The sequence below is a fragment of the Hyperolius riggenbachi genome, chromosome 6 (genome assembly GCF_040937935.1).
Source record: "Hyperolius riggenbachi isolate aHypRig1 chromosome 6, aHypRig1.pri, whole genome shotgun sequence".
Lineage (NCBI taxonomy): Eukaryota > Metazoa > Chordata > Amphibia > Anura > Hyperoliidae > Hyperolius > Hyperolius riggenbachi.
This window is the reverse complement of record NC_090651.1, coordinates 376,326,082-376,350,045: the sequence shown is the minus strand read 5'-3', so window position 1 is coordinate 376,350,045 and position 23,964 is coordinate 376,326,082. Positions and strand designations below refer to the sequence as shown.

General features: G+C 46.2%; 1 protein-coding gene across 4 annotated transcripts in view; it reads right to left on the bottom strand.

The window, feature by feature from the left end:
• Window positions 1-23,964, bottom strand: part of LOC137521967 (dendrite extension defective protein 1-like) — a 201,484-nt gene that overhangs the window by 36,382 nt on the left and 141,138 nt on the right. For all 4 annotated transcript variants that reach the window (XM_068241939.1, XM_068241940.1, XM_068241943.1 and 1 more), the window contains exons 11-12: window positions 21,301-21,408; window positions 3,928-4,087 (exon numbers count right to left, since the gene is read on the bottom strand). In XM_068241939.1, the coding sequence (XP_068098040.1) occupies window positions 3,928-4,087; window positions 21,301-21,408 (268 nt within the window). The remainder of the gene's footprint in view (window positions 1-3,927; window positions 4,088-21,300; window positions 21,409-23,964) is intronic.

The following is a 23,964-nucleotide window of genomic DNA, read 5'->3' as shown; positions in this document are numbered from 1 at the left end:
GAAGAATTCAGGAAAGGGGGTTTTAGGGTTAGGCTTCAGGAAGGGGGGTTTAGGGTTAGGCTTCAGGAAAGGGGGTTTTAGGGTTAGGCATCAGGAAGGGGTGGTTTAGAGTTATGCATCAGGAAGGCAGATTTTAGGGTTAGGCGTCAGTAAGGGAGGTTTTAGGGTTAGGCGTCAGGGAGGGGGGAGGATCCGGTATGAGAGTAAGGTTAGGTTAAGTTGCAGTAAAATATATTTAGTATATACCAATATTTTATTACAATAATCTACACTATTTAACGTTTAAAAACAAATAATATCAGTTAATGATCATTTTATTAACAAAAACTGGTGCCCAGTTTCCCTCGCACCCTATTCCATGCCTATTTCATGAAGGTATCTGTAGTTCTTGTTGGCAACAGACTCCCTCTGAAATGTACATTTCCCTATGTGCAGTATTCCCCGAGATCATGGTCTTTGCAGAGATCTCACCCATAATATGTCTTTTATGAGGGACCACTGACCAGCTTCTTCTACTAGGTGGTTTTATTCTCTGATGCCTTTTTGTTTTAGAAGACATTCTCCAATTATTTCCCTGTAATTCTTTCTAGATCATTCACGTGCAAAAAGGCTACACCTTTTATTGTATTTTCCATGTTTATCCACAGCTTCACTTCAGAACTTTCAGAATGTTGTCTATTAGTAAGCTCTGCACATGCAGCTAGTCATTTGGATGCAGTTTGTCCTAAGTAGCGCTGCCTTTCTCCGCTGTTTACAAAAACTCTCATAATGAAGTATTGACAGTCAGGGATGCTCATCACGACCTCATAATCACGGGTAACCAGGCTCAAAATCATAATTCCTTAAAGGGAACCTTAACTGAGAGTGATATGGATGTTTCCTGTTATACAATACCAGTTGCCTGGCAGTCCAGCTAATCTCTGTGGCTGCAATAGTGGCTGAATCACACCCTGAAACAAGCATGCAGCTAATCCAGTCTGACTTCAGTCAGAGCACCTGATCTGAATGCTTGTTCAGGGGCTGTGGCTAAAAGTATTAGAGACACAGGATCAGCAGGCAATTCAGGCAACTGGTATTATTTTAAAAGGAAACATCCATATCCTTCTCAGTTTAGGTTCCCTTTAACTTAGTAAAAGAAAATCATAATTCCTTAACTTAGTAAAAGAAAATCATAATTCCTTATCAGCGGATGGCGATTTTGAATGCATCCGTAGTTTAATCCACATTCAAACCATAATTCCAATTTACGGCTGTTATCAAGAGTCGGAATCCGTGATTACTTTAATGATTAATAGCGAAGCTCCCCGTATGTGCTTGTAAAAAGACCTGACAGAATCGATTTTAAAGTTATAGGGAAATAATAGCAATGTCTCAGTGTTAAAATGATAGATAATGTATTAACCTGTGTGTATAATGTATAATATATATATATATATACAGTATATATATATATATATATATATATATATATATATATATATATATATATACACACACACATACATACATACATACATACGCACACATGTGGGAAATTGTGGGAAATTTAAATAAATAAAAATTGATGTGGGTTCCTCCTTCCCAAGACTCTTTAACCCCTTGTCCCCTTTGCTGGCTGGGGTAGCCAGAATGTATCAAGCCCAAGCCACGTGCGGCTTTGCACTCTGAGCTATACCAGTCCACATGGTCCATAGTATGGGGGGGCTCAGGGGGAGAGGAGCAGCCAAGCCTTCCCCTCTACCCTGGAGCCCTTGTCTAATCCATGGACAAGGGGCTCTTCCCAACCTCTAATGCCCCAGGAGAAGGTGGGGCCAAATGATGCTTGGGGGGTTCATGTTGGCATCTGGGAGCACCCTTTAAGAAGATAGGTGCTCTCCCAGGAGAAATGGGTATAGGGGTACATAGTACCCCTTACCCATTTCCACAAAGGGTTAAGTGAAATAAAAACACAACAACGAGTAAAGTCCTTTAAAAGGAGGTGCCCTCGCAGGCTCAGTAGTTCTGCGCCTGCGCAGTACACCCCGGAGGATGTCCGATGACGTCAGTGCGCACCAGTGAGCTGCACATTGGAGCGCAGAAGAGCCCGACCTGGCAGCCAGTCTGGCCAGGTCAGGTGCGCCACCGGAGGAGACCCAGAGCCTGCGGAGCCACGGCGAGGGCACCTCCTGCCTGCCACGGGCTGGAGGAAGCCCCAGGTAAGTGGATTTGGATTTTTAGGAGTCCCTGAACCTTCCCTTTAATAGTCTTAATTAACCATAAATATTTACCTGTACCTTTAAAAAAAACGTTCCCACGCCAATATCCTCTAATCTTGCAATCTTCGTTACATTGATTAAAGATCTCCGCGCACCTGCTGCTACACATTGCCGTTCACTGGGCAGCTCATAGCGAAGTATAGCTGAGAGCTAAAGCATCTTTAAATTTTAGCTCCAAGGCTCCCCATTGGTCTTTTTGAAAATGTTTTTCCTCTTTTTTTCCTCTTGTTCTCACTGTTCTTCTTAACATACCCTGCAAATTTGGCGCTTCTAGCACATACGGGGAGTTTTCTATTGACCAGTCAGTCAGTTGTCAGTCAGTTGCCAGGGGAACATTTTCCAATCACTGCACTAGAACTTTAAAATCGATTTTCTAATAAGGTATTTTTGATTCTTTTCTTCTTCTTGTTCACTTCCCACTGTTCTTCATAACATACTCTGCAAATTTGGTGTTTCTAGCACTTACGGGGGCTTTGCTATTAACCGCTAAAGTGATTACAGGTTCCAACTCATGATCACGGATGTAATTATAGATGTAATGCGTAATTTTGACTCGTGACTGCATTCAAATTTGAACTCCATTTCCATCTGTAATTACGATCACAGCTGATCCGGAAGTGAATGAAACCCCCTCGAATCTGGAATCAGGTGCATCTGAGCATCACTGTTGTCAGTCTCCCAATAGTACTATAGTATTCAAAATCAGAGGTGGGACAAGGTCCTCCAGCACCCAAGGCTGAGACACGAAAGTGCGCCCCTCCATCCCTGCCACCCCAGCTGTCACACACTGATTGCTATTAGACTAAGAGGTGCCACAGGGCCCACAACCTCCCCAACACCTTAATATCTAGTTATCTGGCTTGCAGTCACTGCTATGTATCCCCTTTTATTTCTTTCTGCTTAAAACACAATTAGGAATGACAGCTGAATGAATTGTGCGCCCCCTCCTACACTGCGCCCTGAGGCTGGAGCCTCTCCAGCCTATGCCTCGGCCCGGCCCTGTTCAAAATGCATTTCAGATGGTCTTGACTGTTATGAATGCTGCTACTCTAAAATATACATCATTTTAGGTGAATGGAGGTTTCTTTTTATATGTTCTATATAAGTGTCTAATAATTATTGTATATAAAAAGGGCCACAGTCCTAAGTCTGCTGGTTGTGTATCCATTGTTTCGCCACAAGTCTTCTCTTCTAACCTCACCTATTGCAAGCCTAGGATTGAACAAAAGTCAGTTGATCCGCACTTAGTCTCAATAGAAAGTCAGTTTATTTAAGACATATCCCAACACAATGAAAAGCAGTATGCATCTCCATTCTTTTAAGCCTAGGATTGCCTCAAAGTGATCTGAAATAATATAGATCAAAGCACAACTCTGTGTCAAATGGCTTGACTTCTGTCACCACACTAATCTACGTGTTTTTAGTGCCAATGTTATCAAGACTCTGTACCTGGACAACCAGGCTAGTGCATTCTACCCCTACTTGCCAATGTATTCATTTTATGGAAGCAAATTTCTCAATAGTTAGTGTATCTTTAGCTATTAATGTTATATTCATCAGAGAAATTCACTGGCTTTCATCGTCCAACAGGCCTGTGGATATACATTTCTAAGTATGTTTGTTGTCTGCCTATTTCATTATTATTATTTTCATGAAGCAGTCAAATACTCACCTACAATCCCATTGCCATCTTCCGGATGGTGTCTATCCACTCTGAATGCCCAACGACCAGGGACATTGACGTTAGTGGTTGAAGCTACATTGAATATATCTAGAGACAGGGACCCAGGTATTTTATAGTAACCAGTGACTTCCCCACTGTTTAATCCAGCCTGTGAAGGAAAAAAAAGAAAATAGCTGTGATAATATCCTGGGTGGGAATAATAATAACCTGAGTGGGTATAATATCCTGGGTGGGTATAATATCCCGGGTGGGTATAATATCCGGTGAGGGAATAATGTCATGGGTGTGTAGAATATCCTGGGTGGGTATAATATCATGGGTGGGTATAATATCTCGGGTGGGTATAATATCCTGGGTGGGCATAATATCATGGGTGGGTAGAATATCCGGGGATGGTATAATGTCATGGGTGGGTATAATATCCTGGGTGGGAATAATATCCTGGGTGGGTAAAATATCATGGGTGGGTAAAATATCCTGGGTGGGTATAATATCCTGGGTGGGTATAATATCTTGGGCGGGAATAATATCCTGGGTGGGTAGAATATCTTGGGTGGGAAAAATACCCTGGGTGGGTATAATGTCATGGGTGGGTATAATATCCTGGGTGGGAATAATATCCTGGGTGGGTATAATATCCTGGGTGGGTATAATATCCTGGGTGGGTATAATATCCTGGGTGGGTATAATATCTTGGGCGGGAATAATATCCTGGGTGGGTAGAATATCTTGGGTGGGAAAAATACCCTGGGTGGGTATAATGTCATGGGTGGGTATAATATCCTGGGTGGGAATAATATCCTGGGTGGGAATAATATCCTGGGTGGGTATAATATCCTGGGTGGGTATAATATCCTGGGTGGGTATAATATCCTGGGTGGGTATAATATCCTGGGTGGGTATACTATCATGGCTGGATATAATACCCGGTGACGGTATAATGTCATGGGTGGGTTTAATATCATGGGTGGGCATAATATTATGGGTGGATGTAATATCCGGAGACGGTATAATGTCATGGGTGGGTATAATATCCTAAGTGGGAATAATATCCTGGGTGGGTATAATATCCTGGGTGGGAATAATATCCTGGGTGGAAATAATATCCTGGGTGGGCATAATATCAAGGGTGGGTAGAATATCTTGGGTGGGAATAATATCCTGGGTGGGAACAATATCTTGGGTGGGAATAATATCCTGGGTGGGAATAATATCTTGGGTGGGAATAATATCCTGGGTGGGTATAATGTCATGGGTGGGCATAATATCCTGGGTGGGTATAATATCCTGGGTGGGTATAATATAATGGGTGTGTATAATATCATGGGTGGGTATAATATCCTCTTTGGTGCTACAAACCATGAAGGGTCTTGGCCCCCTGAGTAATTTCTAGCCATTCTTCTCTGTTGACTGCCCTACTTCACTACTATTTTTTTTTCAATCCAGCTTTCTTTGTTCATTGGTTCTGTAACAGTTTACTTTTTTAAGGGATGGGTCGTTAGCCTCTTGTTAGAGTTTCATCCTGGAGGACCAGAGTATCCTGATTACTCTGGAACATCATCTTTGACCTGTCTGATTTGGGAGATTCTGCCAGTGGCTAAGATACCGTCATCAGAGCTCTCATGATTGTTTAAAGGGGAACTGAAGAGAGAGGTGTATGGAAACTAGTGTTGGGCCGAACCTCCGATTTTCGGTTCGCGAACCGGGTTCGCGAACTTTCGCGAAAGGTTCGGTTCGCGTTAAAGTTCGCGAACCGCAATAGACTTCAATGGGGATGCGAACTTTGAAAAAAAAAATAATTATGCTGGCCACAAAAGTGATGGAAAAGATGTTTCAAGGGGTCTAACACCTGGAGGGGGGGATGGCGGAGTGGGATACATGCCAAAATTCCCCGGGAAAAATCTGGATTTGACGCAAAGCAGCGTTTTAAGGGCAGAAATCACATTGAATGCTAAATGACAGGCCTAAAGTGCTTTCAAACATCTTGCATGTGTATACATCAATCAGGTAGTGTAATTAAGGTACTGCTTCACACTGACACACCAAACTCATCGTGTAACGCACCGCAAACAGCTGTTTGTGTAGTGACGGCCGTGCTTTACTGGTGCGCACCATGGCGAGAGTGCAGGTTTTGGTGGCTTTACAGCCCATATGGTCACCTGGCTGATGTAGCTGAATGACAGAACAGTGACTTTCCAGCTGATCAAATTTGGTCTGACCACAATGAGGCAACGACCTTATTATCGTGGGTGTGCCCCCCGAGACACTCATCTAGGCGCCGGTCATTGCTCCATTGTGATACGCAAGCCCCTTCACCACGGCAAGGTAATGATCACGAAGGGGAATGGGCGCATGTACATGCCTTTTCTTTTGTTGTTGCAGCTGCCCGCAGTGCAGCCAGAAAAATTAGGCAGTCATGTACACGCACCCGAAAAATTATTACAGCGGCCGCTGCTAGCAGCGGCCTAAAAAATTCAGCAATCCGCCTGGAGTCCCGGACCCTGTTGGTGGTGGCGGAGAAGGTAGTCAAGCGGCCTGCAGGCAGACATGCTGTGTGGAGGGACTGGGAGCGACTTAGTCTTCTTGGGGCAGGCCAGGCAGCCAGTCACACGGCGTGCAGGCAGAGATGCTGTATGTGCGGGGACTGACTTAGTCTTGGGGCGGGCAGCAGCCCTCCGGGATCCATGCCTCATTCATTTTGATAAAGGTGAGGTACTTAACACTTTTGTGACTTAGGCGACTTCTCTTCTCTGTGACAATGCCTCCAGCTGCGCTGAAGGTCCTTTCTGAGAGGACGCTTGCGGCAGGGCAGGAGAGAAGTTGGATGGCAAATTGGGACAGCTCTGGCCACAGGTCAAGCCTGCGCACCCAGTAGTTCAAGGGTTCCTCATCGCTGTTAACAGCAGTGTCTACATCCACACTTAAGGCCAGGTAGTCGGCTACCTGCCGTTCCAGGCGTTGGAGGGTGGATCCGGAAGGGCTACGGCGAGGCGTTGGACTAAAGAACGTCTGCATGTCCGACATCACCATGAGATCGCTGGAGCGTCCTGTCTTTGACTGCGTGGACACGGGAGGAGGATTAGTGGCAGTGGTACCTTGCTGGCGTTGTGCCGTCACATCACCCTTAAAGGCATTGTAAAGCATAGTTGACAGCTGGTTCTGCATGTGCTGCATCCTTTCCACCTTCCGGTGAGTTGGTAACAGGTCCGCCACTTTGTGCCTGTACCGAGGGTCTAGTAGTGTGGCCACCCAGTACAGGTCATTCCCCTTGAGGTTTTTTATACGGGGGTCCCTCAACAGGCAGGACAGCATAAAAGACGACATCTGCACAAAGTCGGATCCAGTACCCTCCATCTCCTCTTGCTCTTCCTCAGTGACGTCAGGTAAGTCAACCTCCTCCCCCCAGCCGCGAACAATACCACGGGAAGGTTGAGCAGCACAAGCCCCTTGCGATGCCTGCTGAGGTTGTTCTCCTGCCGCTGTCCCCTCCTCCTCCTCCTCCTCCTCCCCCAAAGAAACACCTTGCTCATCATCCTCTGAGTCTGATTCGTCTTCTGCACACGACTTCTCTTCTTCCTCCTCCTCCCCCCTCTGTGCTGCCGCAGGTGTTGAGGAAACAGCTGGGTCTGATGAAAATTGGTCCCATGCCTGTTCCTGCCGTAACGGTTCCTGGTCAGGCTCATTCACAGCTTCATCCGCCACTCTACGCTCAGCACGCTCCAAGAAGTAAGCGTAGGGAATTAAGTCGCTGATGGTGCCCTCACTGCGGCTCACCAGGTTGGTCACCTCCTCAAACGGCCGCATGAGCCTGCATGCATTCTCCATCAGTGTCCAGTTGTCGGGCCAGAACATCCCCATTTTCCCAGACTGTTTCATTCTACTGTAGTTGTAGAGGTAGTGGGTCACGGCTTTCTTCTGTTCTAGCAGGCGGGAGAACATGAGCAGGGTCGAGTTCCAGCGAGTCGGGCTATCGCAAATGAGGCGTCTCACCGGCATGTTGTTTTTGCGCTGAATTTCCGCAAAGCGTGCCATGGCTGTGTAAGACCGCCTCAAATGCCCACAGAACTTCCTGGCCTGCTTCAGGACATTCGCTAAGCCAGGGTACTTTGCCACAAATCTTTGAACCACTAGATTCATGACATGTGCCATGCAGGGTATGTGTGTCAGCTTCCCCATATGCAAAGCGGCAAGCAGATTGCTGCCGTTGTCGCACACCACGTTGCCTATCTCCAGGTGGTGCGGGGTCAGCCACTCATCCACCTGTTTCTTAAGAGCAGCCAGGAGAGCTGCTCCAGTGTGACTCTCCGCTTTGAGACAAGCCATGTCTAAGATGGCGTGACACCGTCGTACCTGGCATGCAGCATAGGCCCTGCGGAGCTGGGGCTGTGTAGCTGGAGAGGAGAACTGCCACTCAGCCAAGGAGGAGGAGGACATCGAAGAGCATGTAGCAGGAGGAGAGGAGGTGGCAGGAGGCCTGCCTGCAAGCCGTGGAGGTGTCACAATTTGGTCCGCTGCGCCCTGCTTGCCATCGTTCACCACCAGGTTCACCCAATGGGCTGTGTAGGTAATGTAGCGGCCCTGCCCGTGCTTGGCAGACCAGGCATCCGTGGTCAGGTGTACCCTTGACCCAACGCTCTTCGCAAGAGATGACACCACTTGCCTCTCAACTTCACGGTGCAGTTGGGGTATGGCCTTTCTCGAAAAATAAGTGCGGCCTGGCATCTTCCACTGCGGTGTTCCGATGGCCACAAATTTACGGAAGGCCTCAGAGTCCACCAGCCGGTATGGTAACAGCTGCCGAGCTAACAGTTCAGCCACGCCAGCTGTCAGACGCCGGGCAAGGGGGTGACTGGCCGAAATTGGCTTCTTCCGCTCAAACATTTCCTTCACGGACACCTGACTGCTGCTGTGGGCAGAGGAGCAGGAACCGCTCAAGGGCAGAGGCGGAGTGGAGGAGGGTGCTTGTGAAGGTGGAAGGGAAAAAGCGGCAGAAGCAGATAATGCACCTGATGGAGGAGGAAGAGGAGAAGGAGGGTGGCTTTGCTTTTGTGTGCTGCTGCTGCTTTTGCTCAGGTGGCCATCCCATTGCTGTTTGTGCCTTTTCTCCAGGTGCCTTCGTAAGGCACTTGTCCCTACGTGAGTGTTGGCCTTTCCACGGCTCAATTTTTGTTGGCAGAGCGAACAGATGGCTTTGGTCCGATCTGAGGCACACACATTAAAACATTTCCACACCGCTGAGCCACCCTGGGATGTGGGCACTATAGGGACCTCAGCAGCTGATGCTGAAGGGCAAGTTGGCTGGCTGTACATAGGTGGCAATACATGGTGCCGGACACTGCCACCAGCTGTTTCTGATGAAGAGCTGCCCCAGCTTCTTTCAGCAACTTCTCTCCTCCTCCTACTCTCTGACTCCCCCTCTGAACTGTCCCCCTCTTCATCTCCTCTATTGGGTACATACAGAGGATCCCTATCATCGTCATCATCGTAATCATCCTGCCCAGCTTCGCTTGCCTCAGACAAATCCAAACATGCACCAACATCAGTAGGTCCTTCATCCTCCTTACACGTTACATCCATAATGTTGCCGCGTAACTCAGACATATGAGCTGGTGAAAATTCATCTGGCTGTAACAACAATGGCTGTGCATCAGTGATTTCACCACTAAATAATTCTTGCGAAGTGTCAAATGCAGCGGAAGTGGTGCTAGTAGTAGCACTGGTGGCTGAGCAAGATGAGGTGTTCTGTGTCGCTAAATACTCAACCACGTCCTGACAATCTTGGGAGGTGATGGGACGTGCCTTCTTCCGAGCACTGTACTGTGGGCCAGGTCCACACGAAATTACATTTACACGACCTCGCGCAGACCTGCCGGGTGGCCTTCCTCTGGCTCTGCTACTACCTCTTCCTCTACCTGTTTTGTCCATATCGGGTATGCACGGAGTGGTATATCACACTGCGTGCACTCACGTAGGTAGGTGGGTTCACTTAACTGCACAGGTATGCGCACTGATGCGGTGGGTTCACTGAACAGAACAGGTATACAGTGGCGGGTTCACAGAACAGGTATGCAGTGGCGGGTCCACTGAACAGAACAGGTATGCAGTGGCGGGTTCACTAAACAGAACAGGTATACAGTGGCGGTTCACTAAACAGAACAGGTATGCAGTGGCGGGTCCACTGAACAGAACAGGTATGCAGTGGCGGGTTCACTAAACAGAACAGGTATACAGTGGTGGGTCCACTGAACAGAACAGGTATGCAGTGGCGGGTTCACTTAACTGCACAGGTATGCGCACTGATGCGGTGGGTTCACTGAACAGAACAGGTATGCAGTGGCGGGTTCACTAAACAGAACAGGTATGCAGTGGCGGGTTCACGAAACAGAACAGGTATGCAGTGGCGGGTCCACTGAACAGAACAGGTATGCAGTGGCGGGTTCACTTAACTGCACAGGTATGCGCACTGATGCGGTGGGTCCACTGAACAGAACAGGTATGCAGTGGCGGGTTCACTAAACAGAACAGGTATATAGTGGCGGTTCACTAAACAGAACAGGTATGCAGTGGCGGGTCCACTGAACAGAACAGGTATGCAGTGGTGGGTTCACAGCACAGGTATGCAGTGGTGGGTTCACAGCACAGGTATGCAGTGGTGGGTTCACAGCACAGGTATGCAGTGGTGGGTTCAATGAACAGGTATACACAGTGGCGGGTCCACTGAACAGAACAGGTATGCAGTGGCGGGTTCACTAAACAGAACAGGTATACAGTGGCGGTTCACTAAAAAGAACAGGTATGCAGTGGAGGGTCCACTGAACAGAACAGGTATGCAGTGGCGGGTTCACTTAACTGCACAGGTATGCGCACTGATGCGGTGGGTTCACTGAACAGAACAGGTATGCAGTGGCGGGTTCACTAAACAGAACAGGTATGCAGTGGCGGGTCCACTGAACAGAACAGGTATGCAGTGGCGGGTTCACTTAACTGCACAGGTATGCGCACTGATGCGGTGGGTCCACTGAACAGAACAGGTATGCAGTGGCGGGTTCACTAAACAGAACAGGTATACAGTGGCGGTTCACGAAACAGAACAGGTATGCAGTGGCGGGTCCACTGAACAGAACAGGTATGCAGTGGTGGGTTCACAGCACAGGTATGCAGTGGTGGGTTCACAGCACAGGTATGCAGTGGTGGGTTCACAGCACAGGTATGCAGTGGTGGGTTCAATGAACAGGTATACACAGTGGCGGGTCCACTGAACAGAACAGGTATGCAGTGGTGGGTTCACTAAACAGAACAGGTATGCAGTGGCGGGTCCACTGAACAGAACAGGTATGCAGTGGCGGGTTCACTAAACAGAACAGGTATGCAGTGGCGGGTCCACTGAACAGAACAGGTATGCAGTGGCGGGTTCACTAAACAGAACAGGTATGCAGTGGTGGGTTCACTAAACAGAACAGGTATGCAGTGGCGGGTCCACTGAACAGAACAGGTATGCAGTGGCGGGTTCACTTAACTGCACAGGTATGCGCACTGATGCGGTGGGTCCACTGAACAGAATAGGTATGCAGTGGCGGGTTCACTAAACAGAACAGGTATACAGTGGCGGTTCACTAAACAGAACAGGTATGCAGTGGCGGGTCCACTGAACAGAACAGGTATGCAGTGGCGGGTTCACTTAACTGCACAGGTATGCGCACTGATGCGGTGGGTCCACTGAACAGAACAGGTATGCAGTGGCGGGTTCACTAAACAGAACAGGTATACAGTGGCGGTTCACTAAACAGAACAGGTATGCAGTGGCGGGTCCACTGAACAGAACAGGTATGCAGTGGCGGGTTCACTTAACTGCACAGGTATGCGCACTGATGCGGTGGGTTCACTGAACAGAACAGGTATGCAGTGGCGGGTCCACTGAACAGAACAGGTATGCAGTGGCGGGTTCACTAAACAGAACAGGTATACAGTGGCGGTTCACTGAACAGAACAGGTATGCAGTGGCGGGTTCACTTAACTGCACAGGTATGCGCACTGATGCGGTGGGTTCACTGAACAGAACAGGTATGCAGTGGCGGGTTCACTAAACAGAACAGGTATGCAGTGGCGGGTCCACTGAACAGAACAGGTATGCAGTGGCGGGTTCACTTAACTGCACAGGTATGCGCACTGATGCGGTGGGTCCACTGAACAGAACAGGTATGCAGTGGCGGGTTCACTAAACAGAACAGGTATACAGTGGCGGTTCACTAAACAGAACAGGTATGCAGTGGCGGGTCCACTGAACAGAACAGGTATGCAGTGGTGGGTTCACAGCACAGGTATGCAGTGGTGGGTTCACAGCACAGGTATGCAGTGGTGGGTTCACAGCACAGGTATGCAGTGGTGGGTTCACAGAACAGGTATGCAGCCAGACAGGAACAAGCTAAGCCTAACTAATCTTTCCCTGAGAGACAGTCTGCAGCAGCTCGCCCTACTCTGACTAATGCAGGCACACGAGTGGCCGTAATGGCCGCCGCTGCCTGCCTTATATAAGGGGGGGTGGGGCTCCAGGGGCTAGTGTAGCCTAATTGGCTACACTGGGCCTGCTGACTGTGATGTAGAGGGTCAAAGTTGACCCTCCATGTGCATTATGGGGCGAACCGAACTTCCGCAAAGGTTCGCCTGCGGGACGCGAACGCGAACCACTGAAGTTCGCATGGAACCGTTCGCAGGCGAACCGTTCGGCCCAACTCTAATGGAAACTGCCATGTTTATTTCCTTTTAATCAATACCAGCTGCCTGGCAGCCCTGCTGATCCTCTGCCTCTAATACTATTAGCCATAGCCCCTGAACAAGCATGCAGCAGATCAGGTGTTTCAGACTTTAAAGTCAGATCTGACAAGACTAGCTGCATGCTTGTTTCTGGTGTTATTCAGATACTACTGCAGAGAAATAGACCAGCAGGGTTGCCAGGCAACTGGTATTGATTAAAAGGAAATAAATATGGCGGCCTCCGTATACCTCTTACTTCAGTTCCCCTTTAAGCACTCAAGTCGAATGTAGGTAGTTCTGGGTTTTAGTCAAAAGATGAAACCATAAGTATGAGTCTTAAATGGTGATGTTATATGCAGCTCATTCATCTGCTGAGCTGGACTCATGGCAAAGTCATAGGTTGAAACCAATAAGGTTGATCTTGGGTTATGATGACCATGCACTGGTGGGCACACAGCAGGTAGAGATGGGGGTTCGGTGGGGTAAACCGGTTTGTGAAATTGGATTTGCACTGGAATTTGTTTAACGAATTGGTACTTACCTACAGCATTTCCTGTTGCCTAACTGGACTGTCAGACTACTCCTCTTGCTTGTTTCTAGCTTAGGAGAGTTCTAGTAGTACTTCTGCCTTCACGCCCTCAGTCCCTATACTCTTTGCTCTAAAGGCCTAGGTGTAACCGAGTGCTGGGACGATGTATCAAGTCTCCTGTGCCTGAGTGAGGAAGCACCATATAGAGTGAAGACAGGGGTGAAATTCGGGGCATAGGGACTGAAAAGAAGACAGGAGATCCTCCAGACCTTGCAAAGTGCCAACAGACAACAGTGATTAGTCTAACTATATCTGGCTGGATGAGAAGACCAATCTAGCCAATAATTATTGTAAAACAGAGCAATATTAATCTTGTTTCAAATTGATGCTCTAGCCCAGTGGTTCCCAACCTGGGGGCGATCGCCCCCCAGGTGGGCGATTTGGGTTCTAAGTGGGGCGGTAAATTTGTGGGGCGGCGACAAGGGGGCGATCAGTATGAAAAGGCAGAAAAAATAAAGTGTCGCAGTGTCACTCGTTTTTAAGAAAATTATGGGCAAAAAATATGATCTGTATAAAATATGCAAGTGTGCATGATAGAGTTGCGTAATTCCTCAGGGCTCGTTGGTCACGCCCCGGTGTAATGTCAGATATTGCAGCCCGGAAGCAGCCTTCCTCACTGAGTATCGCGCATGCTCAGTGGGAAGTTAGATATTATTTACCTGAAATATCTCCGCTTCCGCACCATGTACATTCCCGACATTTTCAGGGGAGGGAGGGGACCCCCAGATCTAGCTCTGTGTCGAATTGCAGCCCCCGAGCCCCGCTAGTTCCCGAGATAGGTTTGCTGCAATCAGTCTCGGGAATCAGCGGGGCTCGGGGGCTGCAAATCGGCACAGAGCTAGATCTAGGGGTCCCCTCCTTCCCCTGAAAATTTTGGGAGTGTACGTGGTGCGGAAGCGGAGATATTTAGGATGTTTTACGTGGCTGCACAATTTAATGGGACGCAGGCTCCTACTGCGCATGCTGGGCTGCACAACGTGCGGGGCTGCAATAGCTGACATTACACCAGTAAGGGAATTGGCGCAAAGTAGTTGAGTCACCGGCTATTTTTAGCTGGCAAGGTCACAGCGCTACCCCCTCCACTGGCACCACCACCTGGCGTAAGGGTATACCGTACTAAGAGAAAGGGGGCGACAGGGGTGAGTCGTCTTCCCCTAAGGGGCGATACCTCATAAAAGGTTGGGGACCACTGCTCTAGCCCAGGGGTCAGGAACCTTTTTGGCTGAGAGTGCCATAAACGCCACATATTTTAAAATGTAATTCCATGGGAGCCATACAATATGTTGCAAACTGGGACAGTGCGCATGGTGATGTGTATACAGTTGATCCGCCAGGCAGCAGAAGTGTCAGACACGTCTTCAGATTCTCTTGGGTTTCAGGAACATCAGCAATTTCCCCGAGGGCCAGACAGGAGAAATACTGACTAACAGCTTGTACAATTAGCTAGCTGACTTGGGGGTTGATTCACTTTGTAGGACGCGATTGCCACACTTTGGCTGCATAGGCTGCCTGTCAAGTGACAGGCAGCCTATTGGGCCAATCAAAGTGAGGGGATCTCGTCTTACAAAGTCACTGCAGCTGACAGGATCCATGGTGGGACAATTGGAGCGGCCGTTAGTTTTGGGGGGAGCGCGAGTAAGGTAGTAGTGCATGCTGCAGCAGTAACATGCCTACTTTGAAAATGTTCTTGCATTGCCACACTAAGCTGCGCTGCTTGAGCAGTGTAGCTTTGTGAATCAACCTACTGATTTGTCTGTGAGCCAGATGTAGCCATCAGAAGAGTCACATCTGGCTCCCAAGCCATAGGTTCCCTACCCTTGCTCTAGCCTTTCTCTGCTGTGACAAGCAGCTCAACAATGGTTCTGATCCTCCTGCTGTTGTTTTCAGGTTTGCTTTTGCTCTTTATCATTTAAAATAGGTTTTCAGCGATAGGTGCTAGGCATTCCATAGAATGGAGTACAAAGGAAACAATGATGTAAACATTCTATAGAATGCCTTGATTCCATAAAAGCCTGTAACATACAGTATGTGCAGCCAATACATTTCATGCTACAACTGTGTGTATGCTAAATGGCCACAAGATGGTGCTGTTCATTTTGGGTACATAGTTACATAGTCAGTTTGGTTGGCAAAAAAAAAAAAAAAACCACATCCATCAATCAGAAAAAAAAAAAAATAAATATAACAAAAACACCACCATCCTGAAACCCCACATATCCCAGTTGTTCAGTGTTGTTTGCTGTGTAATTTTTACTCTTGTGTAGTTTCCAGTTCTTGCTTTCACATGCAATTGCGATTTTGCGTTTGCGGTAAACCACGACTTTTGGCAATTGCATTTAGCAATTCTTATTCCAGTGAATGAGAATCACAACGCAATCGCTGAGAAGATGCTACATGCCTACAGGCACATATGTTCTGCCACACTATTCTGCTCCCGCCACAGACCTACAAACCCGCGCTGAACCGCACCACAAATGTGCTGGCTGGCCCTGATGTCACTCCTCCCTTACTTCCCTTGCCTGGTGTAGGTAGCCATAGGTGTCCCCTAATACTGAGTGTACCTCTGGCTACCTAATACTAAGTAGCAAGAGATAGCCCCAGATATTAAATAGCTATTATCTAGAGGTGCCCCTGCCTGTAGGGAGATCTGGTCAGTGGAATGCCGAGAGCTGGGCAGGTAACCTCTCATTTACTCTCATCAGGACTCTGTATAGGGAAGGAGGCATTATGGGATGGGAGTGAGCCACCATTCCATCTTCAGGCGCCTGTAAGCATGTGCCTGCAGAGCCTTATGGTAAATCCGGCCCTGGTCGGAAATCGCAAACGCACCGCAATCGCTGCATTGTGAGTAATGCCATAGAGTTACTCATGCAGCTGATCACCGGTGATAAGCAAAGTGCGAATTGTGGGCAAAAAGCGTGCAAGTGTGAACCTAGCCTTGGTAGTTGCTTGCTACTTAAAGTGGATCCGAGATAAACTTTTACTCATTGCATAATTGTGTTCCTTACATATAGTTTATGGGGCATTCCTCAAGCCAAATACTTTTTTTTTTATGTTTTTCCCTATAAACTAATTCCCTATAAACTAAACAAGCCTCACCCACAGCTCATAGTGCCTTGGCACTCCCTGTAGCAAGAGCTTATGGGAGCTCAGTGTGGGCAGGAGGAGGAGGAGGTTACTAGCCATATATTTCAGAGGCAGAGGGGAGGAGGGAGCAAGAGAGGGGAGTGAGCTTGCCTTTGTGTAATGTGACAAACAAAACATGGCCGCTGTCATTGTGTCACAGGAATAAATAAACATGAAACTGTTGAAGCTGTTTGCAGATAGATTTGCTGTGTAAACGATCTAAACTTTAGATAAGATATACAGACAAGTTACTTGTCATAGTTAACAATTCTCTGCGCCCATTAATAAATAGAAAAGCCACTGGTTAAAGTAAGCAATTTTAATAAAACCCACTGCTGGGATCAAAAAATAAAATAAATAAAATCGATAAAATAACAGGACTTGTGTAGTAACTGCATACATCAAGTTGCTAATTTCTTCGCAAACTCACATACTCTGCATAGGCAAATAGCTCAACATCATTGTTTAGCCCTCTAGGTGCTAAACTGTTTAAGAGAAAGATCCACTCCGGAATAGTTGTTCACTAATCAATCTATGTTGAAGCGGAGGATCTGCTTTGTGAAAAGGTGCTTTATTATTGCAGCGCTGCACTGATGGACATTTGGCTTATTGCATTAAGACACCCGATATGAACTGGCATTTGGGCATATACGAGCAGCTCTAGATAGGCTACTATTCATGGTGCTGGCTTTTGTCTGGAGTCAGATTCAGTTGTGGATGTTTGATGCATGAGGCGTGATTGTCACGAAAGGCGCTGCATATGCAGAGTATGTGAGTTTGCGAAGAAATTAGCAACTTGATGTATGCAGTTACCACACAAGTCCTGTTATTTTATCGATTTTATTTATTTTATTTTTTGATCCCAGCAGTGGGTTTTATTAAAATTGCTTACTTTAACCAGTGGCTTTTCTATTTATTAATGGGCGCAGAGAATTGTTAAATTCATTTTGTGCAAATCGGTGGGGACGGAGCAACCTCATAAATTCTCTTTGCAGCCTTAGTTTTGGGTGAAGCGCCACAGCTAAACTTTTCTTGGTACTTGTCATAGTTAGTTTTTCATCTCGGATCCACTTTAAATGTTCCATATGTGCCTACAATAGGAGGCTCTGTTTTCTGTTGAACTGTGCCCATGGAAAAAGTAATACGATACACTGCAATTAGTACAGCAGATCTCACACGGTGACATCATGTGTTTCCTTTCCTGATAAGTCATTGTTCAAATTCTGGTTCAGCCGGTTTGAGTTGCACATTTTGTGTCTAAAATATTTGTTTTACTGCCTTGTGTGCTGAAAATAGGACAGCAGAGTGTGAAGCTGACCTTTAATGGTTTTTACTTACAGTTCATATTTGGTTCAGATGATGGAGATCACAAGAAAAGATTGTATTTAATCGAGGCACTGCATTCAAGGATTTTGAAGGACCACTATCAGGAATAATTGTAAAGTATACAATACATGAAAACACAAATCAAAAGTACATTTCTCCCAAAGTAAAATCTGCTATAAAACACCTTTTTTTCAATGTTGCTGTCACAAACAGTAGTTATTAGAACTATATGTATTATGTAAAAAATACTCTCCGGCGCTGGAAAATTGCCTAAACAATAAGCTGCGTGTGCTGTGGAGGGGATCCCCCAACCCTCAAAATTTCACAGATTACAATTTTATATTACACTGACACGCGCTGAATAATTTCACTAATTTATTACAAGATAAAAACAGATTTAAGATACATAAATTCAATCACTGCTCAATTGTTCACACACGTCCATTACACATCCATACTCCAGAGAGGCCTCTCCGTTTACTTAAGCTACCCAAATCCACTACTCTACTGTAAAATGGATACTGTATATCCCCTAAAAAGGAGAACTATACTTAATTTGATTTATTCTCAGTTTCAGTCTCCTTGTTATAAAATCAGCTTTCCTTATTCACATAATGAGAAGATACTTCAGTCTCTGCCGTTTTTCAAGAAAACTTTTTTTGAGGAGATCTAATTAACATGTATAAATACATCAGAGGGCAATATAATAGCTTGGCGGATGAGCTTTTTGTCCCTAGGCCTTCTCAAAGGACTAGAGGACATGATCTGCGCATGGAGGAAAAACGTTTTAGCCATTTATTTAGGAAAGGGTTCTTTACAGTAAGAGTGATTAAGATGTGGAATGCATTGCCACAGGAAGTCGTTATGGCAAACTCTATACCTGCATCTAAAGGGGGCTTAGATGCTTTCCTTGCGTTGAAAGACATCCATGGCTACAATTATTATTATTATTATTATTATTATTATTTTTTATTTATATAGCGCCAACATCTTCCGTAGCGCTGTACATAGTACAAACAAATAATGGGGAACAAATATACATAAGAAATACAAGACACTGTACAGTCATGACATTGAATAGAATACATACAGATACATACATAGTTGATATGTAGTTGGTGCATATACATATGTTAAAATTACAGCAGTATGAGAAACACTAGGAGGAGGTCCCTGCCCTTGCGAGCTTACAATCTAGAGATAATGCCTAATGATGTTGATCCAGGGATTTTATCTGATTGCCATCTGGAGTCGGGAAGGAATTTTTCCCTTTTGGGGCTAATTGGACCATGCCTTGTAAGGGTTTTTTCGCCTTCCTCTGGATCAACAGGGGTATGTGGGGGACGGGCTGGAGTTGTACTTTGTACTGGTTGAACTCGATGGACGTATGTCTTTTTTCAACCAAAATAACTATGTAACTATGATTAATACATGTTATAAACAGTGGGGTCAAACTCACGGTTTCCTTATTATTGGATATACCGCTCGCTTTCAAGAGTCCTGGCTGGTTCCTTGCCCGTTACTTTCCGGCTTCCAAACCGTTCATTGATTCCGGATCCTTTCCGTCTGCCCGCTGCTTGCCAGACTGACGTTCTTCCACAGCCTACGTCACTTTCGCATGTAAGTCTCAGAAGTCCGCCCGCTGTGCTTACTCGTCTTCTAGCTTCTCGCGTGCACTGCTATTAGGTGACGTCACCTCTTACAGGTTACTGGAACTTTGCTTGGCGGCTGTTGCGCGCTAACAGTACGCTGCTTCCAGAACCTCTGCAGATTCTTTGTGGGCATAAAGTTTAGCTTGAATTAGCACCTCTACGTGTTTCTGACGATAAATCGTCGGCCTTCTTCCGGAGGATTCAAGTATAGTTCTCCTTTTTAGGGGATATACAGTATCCATTTTACAGTAGAGTAGTGGATTTGGGTAGCTTAAGTAAACGGAGAGGCCTCTCTGGAGTGTGGATGTGTAATGGAAGTGTGTGAACAATTGAGCAGTGATTGAATTTATGTATCTTAAATCTGTGTTTTTATCTTTTAATAAATTTGTGAAATTATTCAGCGCGTGTCAGTGTAATATAAAGTTATTACAACTGACTGAGGTTTTGGACTACCCATCTCCTCATAGGGGATTCTCAGGTTTTTCTTTATTTTCAAAGGCACTTACTCAGGGCTCGTTTCCACTATTGCAGTGCGGAATCGCCTGGATTCCACCGCTGATGAAATCGTATGCGGATGCGATTCCCCATGCGTTTTTTGCCACGAATTTGCATAGGTGAGGGTACATGCGATTTTAACCATGTCACTACCTGTGTGAATTTACATCGGTACCTATGCGAATTCGCATGCGAATTCGCAGCAAAAAAACGCATGGGGAAACCGCATGCAATTTCCCTATCAAATACGTTGCATGCGATTCGCATGCGATTCACATGCATTCCACTCGCAGGCGAATTCTGCGGCTCTTTTGTGCGTTTTTTCACCGCTGAAAAAAAAGCACCTCAACAAAGCTACAGGGGAAACAGGCCCATCCACTTGCATCACATGTGCAAATCCGCATGCGTCGGACGCATGCGGATTCGCAATAGTGGAAATGAGCCCTGAATGGCTGTAGCTTGGAATAGCATGCAAACAGGTGGTGGTGGTGGTGATGGCAGGAGGTGTGTGTGTGGGGGGGGGGGGGGCAGCCAGCCTCTTTGTACATAGCTTTCACAAAGAAACAAATTACATTCTAAGAATACTCCATGAGGTGGTGGACTAGTCAAAAACCTGTCACTACTATATGTGACAGCAACATAGGAGAAAAGTAATTTGTAGCTCATTTTACACTGGAAAAAAAAAAACTTCTTACTTGTCTGTGTTTACGTGTATTTTAAATTTTAACATTTTTCCTGACAGTGATCCTTTAAAGGACAACCAAGGTGACATGTGATATAATGAGATAGGCATGTGATCGAACAAACAATTGTTTACTTAACCTCCGTGGCGGTATGATTATTTTCGAATTTTAAAGGTCTCAGACCCTAAAATCAGGAAAAAACCGCCAGAGTCTCACTCACCTCTCTGGGCTCCAGCGCTGAAATTTGACCTCCGTCCTCCGGGTGGAGCTGTAACTCTGTGGTGAGACTGATGACAGCAATCTCATCAGAGTGATTCAGAGCCTCGGAGGACAGGAAGGAGAACCGACAGACGTCTGGATCCCCCGGGAGGCGAGTAAAAGCTCCCGATGCCCGCTATACTCTGAATTGAGCTCCCGCGTAGCTCGTGATTACTGCCAGGGAGCTTAAAATTGTACAGTTAATGGTCACCTTAAAATAAGGCATAAGTCACGAATAACCATATTGTCAGAAACTTGCTTATTGTATCAGAAATGCAAAGTTATTTCCTACTGAAAAAAAACTTGCCAGTTGAACCAGGTGGAGCTGAAAAGTGGTGAAACATTAATTTGTTGAATTTCAGTTGTTAATAAAAATGCATATTTTTGTACCACACCGAATAATAAAAATATCAAAAAAATGACTAATGTATAAAAACATACAATATTTCCATTAAAATATTATTTTCCATTCGAAAATTACCAGAGCCTGCATGTATCCTGCAGGAGGCGACTTCATATCCTCATAGTTGAAAAGGACGAAGGTGAATTTCCCACCAGAGATCAGAACAGCTTGAAAAGAGTGCGAAATCTAAAATGACGAAAGCGTACAAGTAAAGGAAGCGTATTGAAGGTGAGCTAACTGAAATAATGCTATTTAATAATAAAATAATCTGACTGCTTAAAGAGGAACCGTCGCAAAAATCTTTAAAGTTAAAATCGATTATCTCAAAAACTGCAAGGTCTTTTTGAAAAAGTCTTTTTTTGACTTGTTCTCACTCTTCCTCTTAAAGGAGTCATCAGTCATCAGCCAATCTATCCTACCCCCCCCAATCTAATTACCTGGTGCTTCCCCCAGTCCCAAGCCGCAGCTCTCTCAGCCACTGGCCCGGGGTCCCGCCAGGCTGTCCTCTACTGCGCCTGCACGAGCACCGCTATTAATAAAGTCTGGACTGTACTGCGCAGGCGCAGTAGTTCATCAGGAAGTAGCGTCAGGCACTTCAGAGTATAACTACCACCGCATGGAATGTGGAATAGGTATGTCCGCGTTCCATGCCTGCTTCATGCTGCCGTAACGTTATTGCTGGAGGGTGGAGGGGAAGCACTGACGGGGGAGGGAGCGGGGGAGTGGACCCCCCTCCCGGTCACTCTTTGGCTACTGTTCCTCCCTCATGCACTGCGCCCCCTCCTGCCCCCAAAATCGGCCCTGGGCGGGCCCTAGAGGAGCCCCAGGCCCCCCTGCGACTGCATCCCTAGCAGTCTCTATTGTTACGACCCTGCTGCCATGTACTAAGGAGGTTTTCAGTCCGAAACAGGCTGTCTACATGTGGGTTTGATGTGGCTCTGTAAAATGTAAAGCTATTTAAAGCTATATGGTGTGCTAGACACCAGCAGTTCTGGATGCAAGCCTGGCTTTCAGGGGCATAAAGAGATAATTTGCATATTCAGTGGTGGTGCATTGTGGGTATCACTAAAAGCTGAATTATCGCAAGTACCTTCTGAAGGCAAATCACACCAAGCATTGCTTTTTAGTAGGAGGGCTTTCGGTCTCATTTAGTCCTCTATAATTTCCTTGTGGTTCGGGTCACCCCGAGCTGATTGGTTACTCAATTTGAGGTTTAGTGTGAGAGGCAAGTTAAGTGATTGTAGAATATCGGTAAAATAGCTAATAGTCTACTATTGCCATTATTAGGTGCATAGTAATATTATAATATCAGTAGCATTACCAAGATTCTACTAGCAGCATTCTCTGTTAATTCAAATTTGTGGGTGCTTTTTTTTACATGTATGCTGTCAAAAATGCTTTCAGTGATAGTCACTCAGTTAGTCCAGGTGTGGAAAATAAGTAACAATGGGCCCAATGCGGGAAAGTGCGGTAGTATACAGACATTGCAGTACTCGATTAGCTAACAAGTGTTACTGTTAGTAACGCATGTTTCCTTAGAAACTGTCATTCTAGTTGAGTACCGCAAGTCATGCTAATATAATTTGCGGTACACTGTGCCACTAGTAAGGGTAATATTGTTGTGCAATGTGTGCAGTATTACCGTGCTCTCCTGCATAAAGCCCGTTGTCACTGCATTGTGCGGATATCTACTTATGAACGGGAAAACAGGGATGGTCGTAGTTAGTCAACTTCGCTACGCTGGAACTACGCATAGTTTTACGCAATTACGCTTCACCAAACTACGGCTTCGAAATCAAATATTCACTTCGTATGCATTTCGTAGACTATGCCTTAAAATATACGCAATTACGCGTAGTGCACAGCGTAGTGTATGCGGATGCTTTTGCCCATATGCAGAAAATGTTACGCATTAATTCCTTTTTAAATGCTTATACCGGGAACTCATCTATGCGTACATCCCCCCCCTACCAACGCGTAAATGTGTAAACATACAACCGCACGCGGAAAATTAGACGCGAGTAACGCATTCGTAGTTCACTATGCAATACACATGTTAACTACACATAGTGGGCGTAAGCTATGCGTAGCGGTACTTCACTACGCGTAAATTCGTAAGCGTAGTTTTGAAACTTCACCTAAACACTACGCGTAAATTCGCACTGGCGTAGATTCTGCTCATCCCTTGGGTAAAATACCTGGGCAATGTGTACTGCAAACAAAGTACAGATCCCTGGCTTTAAAAGATGTGCACTTCATGTCAGGTTTCAAGATCTAGGGCTTGATTCACAAAGCGTTGCTAACCTACTTAGCACGCCTAAATACTTTTGGGCATGATAACCATTGCACTAAGTAGGTTAGCACCGTTTTGAGGAATAAACTCGCGCGCAAAATCCGGTGCACACAACGTCGCATAGGGTTTAATGGGCGCTGCGTGGTTGCATGCGCAAAATTGCGCGTGGGGACTTTGCGTGCAAGTTTATTTTATCACGCCTAAACTCAATGGGCTTTTCACCAGCGCGCTAACTAACACGCTTTAGTGAATCAGGCTCTTAGAGCTGGCTGGAAATTGGAATTAAAATGTCTTTTTTTCTCACAAAACTGCTGTATTTTTCTGACCATAAGACAACTTTTTCTTCTCCAAAAGTGTGGGGAGGAAAAGTCAGTGCGTCTTATGGACCGAATACAATATTTGGCCAGCACAATGACTCTGCCCCCCACATTGCAATCCCTGTGGCAACC